Source organism: Phaethon aethereus (assembly GCF_964289735.1).
Source record: "Phaethon aethereus genome assembly, chromosome: 13".
NCBI lineage: Eukaryota > Metazoa > Chordata > Aves > Phaethontiformes > Phaethontidae > Phaethon > Phaethon aethereus.
Window position 1 is genome coordinate 7,298,231 of NC_138589.1, and position 13,577 is coordinate 7,311,807.

Genomic DNA, 13,577 nt, shown 5'->3' on the forward strand with positions numbered 1-13,577 from the left:
GCCCTCAAGAATGCAGTCGGCATGCAGAATTCCTGCCAGGGGTTATGAAAGCCTGCCTAAGCAAGCACGCAGGATAAACTGGGGATGCTCAGTGCTCCTCAAGATCGGGTATATTTTTTGAAGTTTAAAGCCAGAATCTTAAAGACAGTCTCTTTTGTGACTATAAAATGTGCATGCAGGTCCTAAATACATGTAATACAATGTAAACACTCTGAATTAGATGAAAGTTCTGAACTGCTGTTGGTCATGAAAACATTTGCATAATACAGGGTACTACTATGGAGGAGGCAAAGATAATAAAGTGATCCGATGCTGCACAATTAATTTTCTTTTTCCCGAAGGAGGTCAGCACAATTAACATATGTTATATTTGAGTTTACTCGTGCTCCTCTTTCCATTAGTCAGCCATCTTCTGCTGTGAAGTCTGCTTAGCATTAAAAGGAGGATATGCAGGGCCCAGAGAATCATCTCACATGTCTGTGACAAACGCAATACTGTAAGCAGGTGTGTGTCAAAGAATGAAGCAGCAGAATGTTTTAAGGTGGTAATGAGTTCGACAGTGCATCCACATACGTCGTTACAGGAGCTGTTAAGACTCCCACAGTGCAGGTAAGGAAAGGAACTAACTGAAGATGCTTCACGGCAATGCCAGGAAAATCCTCAAATTATTTCAGGAAAAAGTATTCTTCAGACTTGTGGTTACACGTCTTCTAGGAACTTTTCAGAACTTCCAAAAAAAAAAAAAACCAAAAACAACACATTCTTTTATCTTGAGATGTAGAAGACATAGGAATAGTATGTTTTTAGAATAAAGTCCTTCACATAAGGAGGGAAGTTCGAAGTCTTCACAGAAGGGAGGCAGTTCTAAGTCTATTTCGATTAACTTCATTGTAGCCTTAGTTCAGTCCCATACCTTGGAATTTGGCAGTCTCAGTGCAAACAAAGTAAGTCCTCAGTTCTCCCTTGCCTTTGACATTAATCAGTCCCCTACATTCACACGAATATCCCAACTCCTGTAATATTTTACTTGTTTCTTCTGTGACCTTTGTGTGAAAAGAATTAGAAACTCTCGTGAAATTCTTCTGATTTATTCACGTTTTTAAAAATTTCATAACCAATCTGAAATAATTTCTTGGATGTTCCAAGGCTGATATGCTTACCTGGATTTTCCCAAGTTCCCCTGTACTCTCCATTCGGCTAGCAACATTAACAGTGTTGCCCCAAATATCATACTGAGGTTTCCGGGCACCAATCACACCAGCAATCACAGGGCCATGATTTATCCCTTAGTATAAACAGAAGCACGTGTCATTACTGAAGTAGAAAGTTATGTGATACCATTTATTAGCCCTAAGTCACAAGCTTCAGGGAGAAAAAAAAACCCCAAAACTTAACACGTTTCTAGGGAGCAGTATTACCACTGTTCCATAAATATTAGCACGGTGGCTCAGGAGATGTGAAGTGACTCATTCGTTACAAAATGGGAAGTCCAAGAAAGCGCTAGGGCAAAGTTCATGCCAAAGCAAAATTCTTCCTTTGACAAATCTGTTGTCTTTAGTCACCAGTGAATAACAGGGTACCTCCCTCTTCGTCTGCACCTGTAATTTTTTCCACACTCACCCAGCTGCAGTCCTCGTATTGCTCCCTCCAGAGGTTAGAAAAGCCCACCCGTGAAGGAGCTTGGCACATTTAAAAAGCCAGACTAGGCAACACTACCTTCAGCCGTTCAGTATTTTACAAGAAACCAAATACTGTGTTCAGGGTTAAGAAGGGCTCCACAGCCCTCAGCAATTTAAGTCATCCTACCTCATTTTTAATTTTTATTGAGCTGCAGAGTTCACGTTCTTCATAAACTCAACTTACCAATACGTAAGCGGAAATTGTTAAAGGAATGTCGGTTGATGCCATCCAGTTTACTCATCAAGGCAATTCCATATTCCACCATAATCCCAATGTGAGCATGCTGTCTTTCCTTATCCTATGCAATTCATATCACATATTGATGATCAAATTACAACATAGAAGGCTGTGTCAGGCTACTATTCCAAACCAGTACTGTGAGTGAATAAAGTACGTTTCTATAAGGATAAGTCCACTCATCCGTGAAGCTGTGCAGAATTGCACAGTTCAACAAACATTCCAAATGGATTTAAAAAAAACATGATAAATTCAACTGGAATGGCTAGGAGGTGACAAGAATGATATGATTAAATTTGATAAGGAATTTATGTCTGTCCTTCAGGATTCCGGATTTAATTTTACATACATGCATCCCAATGTCATACACGAACCTGCTACAGTAAAAGTAAGCCTGCGTACAGAAATCGGTTTTAATTCTTCTGGGTGACAGTTTCAGATTCAGATCTAACGTGGCATTTGAGGGTTCTCTTTTTGTGCCAGTTCTCAAGTATCACAAAAGCTTACTGTCCAGTTCTGAGATGGCCTTTTCCTTGGCAGCCATTCTTTGACTTCCCTGTTATTAGAGCTATTCTGTTATGCATCTAGAAATATTAAGCTACTAGAATCTGTAGTAAAGATGTAAAGAGTATTGCTGGGGTTACAGACTTAATACCTGCTTGGGAAGAAAGTGGAACTAGGAGATAAGTAGTGAATTCAGCAGGAGACAATATGCTTCTATCATCTTTTTCCATATTTCAGAAAGTCACTCATGGTGATGTACTTTCTCTTTTATATCACATTGCATTCTGCTACTTTGAAACGTACCTACGTACACACAGAATACTGACGGCAGATTTCAGAGACAACGTACCTGGTTGTTCTCTTGGCCTGGTGTAACACTGAGACCAGCTGCTGCCATGTAAGTGCTTCCAATGGTTTTTATTTTTTCAACACCACTAAATTTAGGTTTTAACAAGAGCTGTTTGAAGGGAAGGAAAATAGAAACCTGAGACTTTAATACCATATTTCAGTCTCTACAATAAGCACTAAACACCTCTAGGAATACTATCAATCACATGAAGGTTAGATAAGGAAGTACTGAGGATTAGTTTCACAGTTCTGCTCTACCTGCTCATAGGAGAAATAAAGCACTGAAATACTGAAATAAAGTACTGAAATTCAGGACTTTCACACCAAATTACTAATGCATTAGATGATGCAATTGAAAAACCCCATCGGATGGGAATATATCTTTCAAGATTGCGAGGCTGAACTCAGAATAACAACAGAATAACTCAGTTCAGGATACCAGCCTTTCCCCGCCCCCCCCCCCCGAATGCTCACAGATCTAGTGAAACGTTTTATTTTGCAGTAAATATGTAATCCAGTCTCCATTTTTGCTAGAAACTTAATTACCTCATCAAAATCAGCAATGATTTCATTTAACAGCCGCAAGCATTCTAGGCCTTCTTTATTGACATCACATTCAGTATAAAACACCTTAAAATCTGGTACCGATGCAAACATGACACAGACGCAGTCATAAGATTGATGGTACCAGTCCTACAGGAAAACAATATATTCACACGTTGTCAGCAGTCACCTTCCACCACAGGTACTCAAAACTGATTATTGTTTGTAACCAGTAATCAAATGACAGTTTTCCTGTGAAGTCAACTACAGTACTTTACAGTGGGCATCTCTTATCAGAAACATTAACAAAGTTGATCTGCCTAAGGAAAAGCCGAGATAGCCATGTATCTTAAAGATTCTCATCTCTTCTGGACAGTGCCAGTCTTATGACACCATGGCTGTGAAATCAGCAATATTTATTCTGATTACATGCTGGCAGAATAAGATGGATGTCTTAAAGAAAAATAATTCATTATCGATGAACTACTCACTGGGGTTGTTACTGAGGAGATACTATCTGGTCCTCAACTAACTTCATTGAAAAGAAAGCCTATCTTCTCTGTTAAAATACGGTCTTTGGAAAGCAGTAAATCCTTTTTACATATTTGCCAAACTCTTTGAGCCCATCTGGATAACAGATTCTTGGGTTTACAAAGGTCTTGGGATACAGGCAAGAGGCAAGGAGTACAGAACCTTATAGGCTTCTGTGTGCTTGTTAGCATGATGTTCTATGTCACAGAAGTCAGTTTACTGTCCTTCACACAGCAGAAATTAAACATACCTCATTTCGTTTGTCACCAATGAAATAGGCAGCAACGTGTGCTGGAAGTACATTTTCCAGCAAAAGCCTGTTAACATTCTCCATTGTTTCAAACTGTTCATGTTCTTTTTTAAACTTATTCTTCCACAAACAATCCAGCCGACAGTAATAGTCAATCTGCAAAGGGACCAAATGTGATAAATTAAATCTATATAATATCTCACTGAAAAATATTAGTCAATTTATTCAAAAAGTGTAGTAGCGACAAAGTTTCTTCAAAACCTTTTGAGCCTAGTTATGAAAAATGTGCTTTGAGAACGAAGGTCAGAAAAATATGAAGCAGCTAGTATGAATGAATGCCACTTGGGTACCATCAGGTGTATTTACCAAAATGACATTTTAGCAGTATGGTGATTATCTTGAATTACTGCCTTGACTTAGGATGAATATTGACATATAAATACAGATAGATTCAAACTGGAAGAACTTGAAAGTTCTGGCTTCTGTAATGCAAACACTATTGAAATATATAAAAATGTTTTCACGCTTTCACAGTAAAAATTTTTGCATTATCTATAACTAAGTACAAGTAAGTACATTATCTACAACTGAGTACAAGAATACTAAAGATAAAAATATATACCAATTTAGCGCACAATTTCAATGAACAGTACTTTTGCATTTTATTTAAATCAACTTGCTGCAAGTAAAAGAACTAACCTATTGCTTTTTAAATACATACCTGTTTTGCAAGTAAAATTAGGGTTATGTAAAACAGAACCAGATATAAATTAGTCATTATCCTTGGCTCTTTGATGAAAAGCCTGAAAACAAGAAAGTAATACAAAGTCATCTGTATCCTTTAAGAGCATCCACATGATTTGGCGGGGGTGGGGGGGAGAGAGGAAGAAGAGCACAGCAGAAGAGAGTGTCTTTGTTCAGACATGCCAGTGGCTGTCTGGTTATAGGTCCTATCCTAATAACGAGGAAATATTATCATTCAGTTCAGTACATGAACTGCATTCCACGTAATGACAAAATGGGTGCTGAAACCTTGTTAAGTAGCTATTGTAGTGAGATGTTCAAGTAAACATGGCTTTATCTTAATGGAGCCATCTTAATTTCCACTGCACTGAGTTGCAGCTTTCCTCCCCACACTGCCCCACAAAAACACAGCCAACATAACTTTGAAGTAGCAAAAGAAACTTTCATATTTGTGGAAGAAAAGATGATAACAAATAAAAACCTGAATTGCTGAAACAAAGACAGCCATTAAATCTCACCTGTGTACAGTTCCATGTAAATCTGAGATGCCACTCATATTTCATGGTAGGATCACTCTGTCTTACCACACCTATTAATTTTCACAAATGCATCAAACTAAATTCTCATTATATGAATAGCCTGCGATTAAGAGGCTAAATTAAAAGCTCATTTAGGCTTTTTTAAACTGTGCTGTCAGCTCACAGCCTCTGCAAAATCTAATCTTCAGCTATGAGAATATGCTGAGAATCTGAGAAACAGACTTACAAATGAACAGTTAAAACCCTTCCACATATGATTTCTCCTAAGTATTTTTATAGTTTCTTCAATTAGATCAGGTAAATTGCTGTTATTTTTCAAAATATGTGCAGTTAGCGAGGTAGGTAGATGAAGAATTCACTACCCTACTGACTAGCAAGGTCTCGCAAGCACAGCTTGAGCATCAGACTTTTAGCAAGGCTTTTCTTCATAGTCTAACTGAAGATTAACCTTATTGTGAGATTAATATTCTACCCCCTAGTCTTTAATGTAAGCTAAGCTTCCAGAGATCTCAGAAGCCATATTACAGAATTTTTCAGAACACACACACATTCTTTAAAAAAAAAAAAAAAAAAAGTGCCCTGATCTGGTCCAATATGATTTCCCATTAACTTTACAGGAAGGTTTGCCATGTCTGACTTACATGATTTTGATATTTCAATATTCCAGCAAGTGTACCAAAAACCTAACAGCTCCTTTAATGAAATATTACTGTCAATTATAAGAAACTTTACCACTGCACCTGGTACTGTTGCCATAGAAGCTCAAGTTTCTGTGCTGAAGGGTATTAAAAATGATGAGGTATACAGTCACAGCAATGGACAGGAGGAGAACTTTGAGTTCGAAGCTCATTTGAAGAAATACCGAGCAAGCAATGAACCCCAATATGCAGCAGTAAGCATAATACTGTAAAAGAAGAATTTAAAGAGCAGTTGCATTATTCAGGCTTCATGCCTAAGAGACTCTCAAACCATAGCAAATGCTCTACGTTCAGAATCATTGTAATTTACATAGAAGAAATTACAATCACTTGCTAAATACACTTAAAGCTTTATTTTTGATTGCACTAAAAGGCTGAACTTAACTTTTTTTAACTGTACTTTTTTGTTAAAAGACAAACAAAAAGCATCACACCAACATAAGCAGTGTCAGATAAAAACTGAAGAGTGTTGAGAATTTATCTTCTGAAGTCTATTAATTTAAGCAATTATTTATTCAAAGTTCAAGACTAACCTAAAGTAGGTTCATAGTCCAGTGAACAGGCTCTGAACCAGGAACTCCAGCATTCTAGTCCTACTTTTGACAGTGCTCTGCCTTTGTAACCTTAAGCAGATGCCACATTCCCATCTCCCCCATCTGTAACATGTGAAGACCATGACCTGTTCTCCAACCTTAGACAGAGATCCTTCGTAAGAACTTTGATGCTAATAATCATTATCAAGCTAGGGCCACTAACCAAAGGAATTACTCAAAAGTCTCCCAGAGGAATCACAGCTCAGGCGTGGTGTCCAAGGACAGCATGCAGCTGGGATCATTAAAACTGTCAGGTGGTACAAAGTGCGTTGCGCAGACAGGATTGCTCCCTCAGCCACAGGCATAGGTGTAAGATGCTAAGCTAGCATACTTCACTCTACAAACAACTCCAAAATTACCTCAGCTTCTGCTCCTCAAGAGTTTATTTCTCTTTATGTCCAAAGCACAGTTTTTCACTCATAATAGCACAGACCTACCACAGATCTGGAAGATTCTTAGCTAAAGAGTTAACGTTTCTGCTGAAGTGATTGATACCGGAACAATTTATGGGGCAACTCAGGATCAAAGCCCCCATAGTAATGTATTATACCAACTCTGTCATGCTAAAGGCATTCAGTCTAACCTCCAAAAGGTAATGAACACTCACAGTTACCACCCTGAAGCCAAACCTCTGAAAAAGAAACCACTACACAGAGAACGCCGACACAGGTCTGTTGGCCATTTAAGCCCTTTCCCTCTGTCAAGATACTTTACTGGGACACTTGCAAGTACAGCTCTCATCTCTCAGACTCAAACATAACCATCATCCTGTTCTACTGCTTTTCCCTCGAAGTTTGAGATCTACTTTTAAGCCTGAACTTTCAAAAAATTGCAAAGCCGTACTTTCTTCAGCACAGCAATGGCAGCTGAAACACCTTGGTTTCATGAAGAACTCTTCTGCTGTCTGATACCCAAAAAAGCTGGGTTTCATACAGCCACAGAACCTGCCAGTTGTCAGTAATACATATAAGCTCAAAGATCTGGGTTTTATACTTACATTTTCCTCAACGCAGGATTGAGTTGTGTTTCCAAAAGGCTGATGTACAGACACACAAGAACAGAAAATTACCAGATGAGTACAATGTGCATTTTTTATATATATATATATATATGTGTAACTTATCATTTGTCGTAAGGACTTAAATGAAAGGGTCCTCACACAACCTGCTGCACATTGTTCAAAAACATGTCCATCATCTAAAGGGGTGGCGAGGTGACAGAAGCATCCCAAACATTTGGATGATCTCAAAATAGATGCTACTTCTGAATTAAAGACACAAAAAATGAAACCCCCAGAAATAATTCTTTTGTGTCATTAGTAACTGCTGAATCTATGCTTACAGAAATGCTAGAGAACACCTTTTAAAAGGTGCCAAGTAACCAAAGCAAGCCAAGACTTCAGCTTTATCCACAAATATCCCTAAAAGATGCACAGTAAAGCCATAGCTAATGATAGAAAATACCCCTAAAAATGCCTTGTGGTAGGAGTAAAACCTTGTGTTCCACAATTTAAAAATGTTATCTTTATAAAAAGATGAAAAGATATCAAAATGCTGCCATCCATCTATATTACACACACCATTCAAGACTCGCTTAATTTTAAACTTAGAAATTAAGATGGTACTCTACTCACATAGGTGGTATCACACAGGTAATTTGATCCAGTAAAGTTTGCAGGTTTGTTCTTTTCAGTAGTCTTATTAGGGGAAAAAAAACCAAAACCACCATACAAACTTACTTATTAACACTTATTTATTATTTATTATATTAGCAGGTAGTCACTAATTTTAAGTTTTTTCTCCATGTATTACACAATGCGTCCTGATCTCGTTGCCCTTTCAGTGCTACTGCGACATAAATGCTGAAATATAATGATATCCCATGTAGTTTTATTAAACATATTTGCACACACAAGGTGCAGGAAGGTTAAAACTGCCAAGTATTTACTTAGTTATTTTTTAATTTAGGGTAACATTTCACATTATGGCTATGCTAATCTAACAGCTAACTGGCACAAACATGTGGTTCTGTCTCACCCCCCAGTTTCGCAGCTGCTGTTCCTGTTTTCTTTTAGGCTGTCTGGTGGTGTTCACATGACACCGCTGTGAGTCAATTCAAGGACCTAAGCCATCAGAAAAACAACCCCACAAAAGAAAATTAAGCATTTTCTGCAGTATAGCTTTCAGAATAAACTGCCCATGGAATCAGAAGAATGGCAGACTGAGCACGTGGGATCAGAAGGACATCACTTTCAGTAGCTAGCTGCCAGATAGGTTTAACTGTTAACAACATACATCACATAAAGCTTGTTCAAAAAAACCACACAATAGTGTGGTCTTGACTACGAGGTTACTCCAAAAGGGTTGTTTTCCAAATGTATGTACCCCAGGTGCAATACAACACTCAAACTAAAAGATGGAATCCATTTGCGTATTAGTCTAGCAGTAGCTACCCATAACGTCTTTAAAAAGAGTCAAGCTAGAGTCTTCCCTCACCCATCTGCATTATCACTAGCTAGTGCAAATAGCACAGTAAACTGCTTAAAATTTCTACCCACTGCAGACAAACATTTACACCCACGTTAAAAAAGATGGAAGACAATCTTAGTGATGATAGTTATAATCAATAGTTATTATAAATGCCATCCTGGAAGCAAGAAAAGGTGATGTAAAGTAGAACTCAGGTCTATCACATGAACTTTTAGTTCTACAAACTGGAAATTTTTACTTTTAATTTTTTTACATGGCGTCATGCATTATCCTTGTGTAAATCAACTCATGTTGCAAATCAGGCATCAGGAAAAGCGCAAAAAGCAAGATGCTTGATGAAAAGAATACAGAAAGTTACTTAAACTGTGGATATTACAGTAAGTTCACAGAATAAAGACAATGTGATTACTTACCAAATTAAAAATGGCTATAATCAGTAAGGCACCTATAGTGATGACTGCTAAAGGAAGCCTAAGTAAAGGCACTGTTTCCACCTTTTCTGAGATAGCACAAAGATGGCGCAGGAAAGGCCACTGTTCCGAGCAGCACTTCTGTAAACAAAATTAGTTTGTTTCAGTAACATGGATAACACTTTGATATGTGGGAAGAAATATTTCTAAATATAAAATACTTTTTCTCCACAGGAGAATGTCAAGACTCCTCCCTGGAATCCTAATTTAGAACGCTGAATCTAGTCATTCAGGTTAAATGCCTAATGACTTTCCACAGCTGAAAATGGAGATAATGCTTCCTTGTTTCAAAGAAGCTGGGTGCTAAAATTTTCTGAATTTCTGCTTTAAAAATACAAAATTATGATCTGATTGAAAATTCTAGAGAAATTTTACTAAAAATACAGTGACAACCTATGCTGTATTTTTTAGTTCTGGAGCTGTACTGTTATATTTGGAACTACATTTTCAGATTACTAAATTGAAACCAGTCATAGATAGTCCCCTTTCTTGCCATCTTAATATCCTCCATTTGTTGCTATAGAGAAAAACACCTAGTAAAGCACATACTGTTAACGATTGCAAGCATTATTCAAGGATGCTATACCAAAACACCCCCAGCATAAAACCCGAGTCTGATGCAATTGCAATCTTGGAATTTTCTTCTTCTTTTCTCCGTATGTTTTTAGATATGTAGAAACCACACGCGCTATAAAATCCATCCACTCAGATACACCGTACAGGCTATCTAACTGTACTCTTAAATTAATCACAAAACTTTCTCCAATGTACAGAGTGCAATTATTTTTTTCCTTTCTCTTTTGCACAACTTGAGCCTGGCTCTGTAAGAGACCGTTTCTTTCTGTGGCAGTGTTCCTGGGAGACCACCATCACCACTCTGCAATAGGCTGATGGTGGCATATTCCTAAGAGAACTTCAGAACTCCCTCTCACCCTTGGCCGAGCAGGACGCAGATTTGACAAGCATAAGGAACTCTCTAAAATCCCTTCCCTCTCCCACTCCTGCCTCCAGATAGTTCTTGGGCTGAAGATGGATTTTTTTTTTTTTTTTGTATTGTTGAACGCTGTGTCACTACGGGCTGTCTCTATGTCACTATATATTTTTAAACAGTAATTGCATACATTTAATAATGCAAAGAAAAAGGAATTACAAATGCAAAGTGTCCTAACTGATGTAATGGTGAATTTGGAATTCTAACAGCTATGAAATTGTTGCCAATAAATTATTCATATGTTTGTAATTTTCATGGGGCTTTATAAATTATTATGAAAACTAATCTTGAATTCAAACTTATTTTTATTTTGTTTCTAGTATAGAAAACATCAGGATTTACAACCAAAATTACTATTAAGGACAAACAGAAAAATAAAAGTAAATTTAAAAAAAAACAACGCCACTCAGCAAGTGTTAATATCTTCCTCCTTGCTCCTACCCATCTATTCTGACCCTCAAATAATTCTGAATTACAGTGAGAATTTTCAGACATGAAAAATCTGTTTCAGGCAATTAAATCTTCTGGTAACCTGAGGTTCAAGGCTCCTGGAACTCCTATTGAAATTAATAGCTCAATTCATCATCTTAAAAGACAGACCAAGTTGCCAAATTACATCCATCCACTTTTGAAAACAGGAAACTTTTTGTTTTTTAAAATAAACTTACCATACATTTCTCAGCAAAGCATACAAACAAAATAAGTACAATGATGACTGCAACAATGCCAAAGGAAATTCCTAGTTTTGCAGTTCTAAACAGAAGAGAAAGCATTAAACAAACTAGTGTTAAATGCAAATATTTTCAAACTTCAATTCAGACTAATATTTGCTTACAGTGTTTCTCTAAATTTAAATAGAATTTTTCTTCTAAAAGCACTGGATGACCATAACATTGCAGAGGTTGCACAAATACTACTTTAAGATATTCTACTCCTCACTAACAGCCTGAACCACTGCCCCATGCATAAATCACATGGAAATTGCACTGCAACAGCCATGAAAAACAAATATGCCATAAATTTAGAATTATCACACATCTGCTTTCTCGGAGGTATGACAAGAAGCTCAAAGTTCCCTCCTTGTATATCTACTGAGAAAAGGATCACTGAGCACATTTTAACAGCTAATCCTGTTTTTCTGTTGCTCACTCAATGTGCTTACAGCGAACTATTCTTCTAAAATAGTATTTCTCACTTAAGTGATCATCTCCCTGTGTGTACTAAGCAAACACAATATTAAAGAAATATTTCTATTTTACTTTCATACTGCTATCTAGGCTTTTATGCCAATAACATGAATGCACTCCTTTATTAAGGGGTAAATTAGTCCTAAGTGGTGTATGTTTCTTAAATGTAAACCCTCAGGAACTCCAAAAGACTTTAGAAAGTTTCATGCACATGAGTTTCACTTTAGCTATTTGTTAATTCGAATTATAAAATATTAAAATACTGACACTTACTTTGGCATTATAAACACCTGTATCAGAAATATACAGAGGAACACAAAACTGGCACACGCGAAGTAACTCTTCAGTTTTAGAATAGGAATGGTGCGATACTGAAACACAGATTATAATAAATCTTAAGGATAATTCCATGGTGTTTTAAAATTCTATTACATTTTTGTGATGACATATATATGCAAATTTATGCTGTACTATTAAAAATATACATAGAACTAAAAGTGAACAAAAAGAAAACCAAATAAAATTCACTTGAACATCGGTCAAGAAAAACAGCCTAGTCCAAAGCATAATTTCAAACCTAGAAGGAAATCCACAAGTGTGTTAAATAAGCGCTTCACAGATGCACGTAGTCAAAATCCTTATAAAAAAGGATATACACAGAAGTAAACCTGAAGTCCATATATATATACACACACACAGACGCCAATAACTACATACAGTACACCACAGCACAGTAACTAAACAACAGTTATTCAAACAGAAAAATAAACTCTACCTAACAAATAACAGTATTATACTTGCAATGAAACAGCCACAGAGAGCAAAGCGTTTTCATTATGGATGCAGAAATACTTTTTTTAAAAAATCTCATTACTTTTGAGAGAAATTCTTCATACAGTAAAGTTGCTAAACTCCTACTAACTCCCCTATGGCAAGAATTTAACCAAAGATTAGAGACAATCTCCTTTAATCGACAGAATTAACATTATCAAGGAAGAATGACCAACTCAAATAATGAGATCTGCTTTCCATTAGTTACTAAAAAAAACCTCTTTGGATGTGCAGTCATCTCCAGAATGCAGTTTCAGAATGAAAACAGACAGTTTCAAATATATCCTTATGCTGCTCTGAAGTGCAAATCAAAGACCAAAAAGGATTATTTTGCTCTTACCAACCTCTTTTTCAAGACCAGGTTCTGCAAAAATCAGTGAAAATCCACAGAAGTCATCCGACTTGCCACACCAGGGACTGCATTCAGGAGACACACGTTACAAAATGTATGCAACCGGCCAAGGAGAATATGCAAAAGCATCGCTGGAGTTGAGACTCCACAATATACAGGGTGAGAGTGCCACTGTTTTTACACACATCTGACAGTTATGCAAGGGTCTTCATGCTTCATAGCAGAAACATATGAGCGGTTACATTTTTATGTAGCCGACAGACAGATTCCTTCCCGAAGGTTTACAAATAGGAAAGTATAGTAGCAGATGTTAGGGATGGCTCACAGCCTCCAAAAACTTCCCCTAAATAATGTCAGGCCCACATTAGGAATAGCTGCGGTACAATGATAACAGCCTTGCTATAATTTAGATGAAAGAAAGAGTTTTTCTTCTCGAATTCACTGTTTTACATTTGACAGAAGTTTAAATACTGTGTTTTAAATGTCTTTAAAAACAAAACAAAACACGACACAACCAACAACATTGCCTGTGTTTGACAGCTTTTAAATGCAACTGTAGTGCCAAATGCACCACCTGCTACTGACAGACC

The 13,577-nt window shown here is 37.0% G+C and overlaps 1 protein-coding gene across 1 annotated transcript in view; it reads right to left on the bottom strand.

Annotated features, from left to right (window-relative positions):
- Positions 1-220: 220 nt before the first annotated feature.
- The window catches only part of ADCY7 (adenylate cyclase 7), a gene marked incomplete at its 5' end in the record, with an annotated part of 31,789 nt that continues 18,432 nt past the window's right edge, over positions 221-13,577 (bottom strand). Inside the window, 14 exons of the mRNA XM_082005909.1 lie at positions 221-1,043; positions 1,161-1,285; positions 1,864-1,978; positions 2,771-2,878; positions 3,316-3,462; positions 4,094-4,249; positions 4,815-4,896; positions 6,117-6,280; positions 7,665-7,703; positions 8,301-8,363; positions 9,570-9,707; positions 11,286-11,370; positions 12,078-12,175; positions 12,980-13,052. Coding sequence (XP_081862035.1) covers positions 897-1,043; positions 1,161-1,285; positions 1,864-1,978; positions 2,771-2,878; positions 3,316-3,462; positions 4,094-4,249; positions 4,815-4,896; positions 6,117-6,280; positions 7,665-7,703; positions 8,301-8,363; positions 9,570-9,707; positions 11,286-11,370; positions 12,078-12,175; positions 12,980-13,052 — 1,540 coding nt within the window. The 3' untranslated portion in view covers positions 221-896. The remainder of the gene's footprint in view (positions 1,044-1,160; positions 1,286-1,863; positions 1,979-2,770; positions 2,879-3,315; positions 3,463-4,093; positions 4,250-4,814; positions 4,897-6,116; positions 6,281-7,664; positions 7,704-8,300; positions 8,364-9,569; positions 9,708-11,285; positions 11,371-12,077; positions 12,176-12,979; positions 13,053-13,577) is intronic.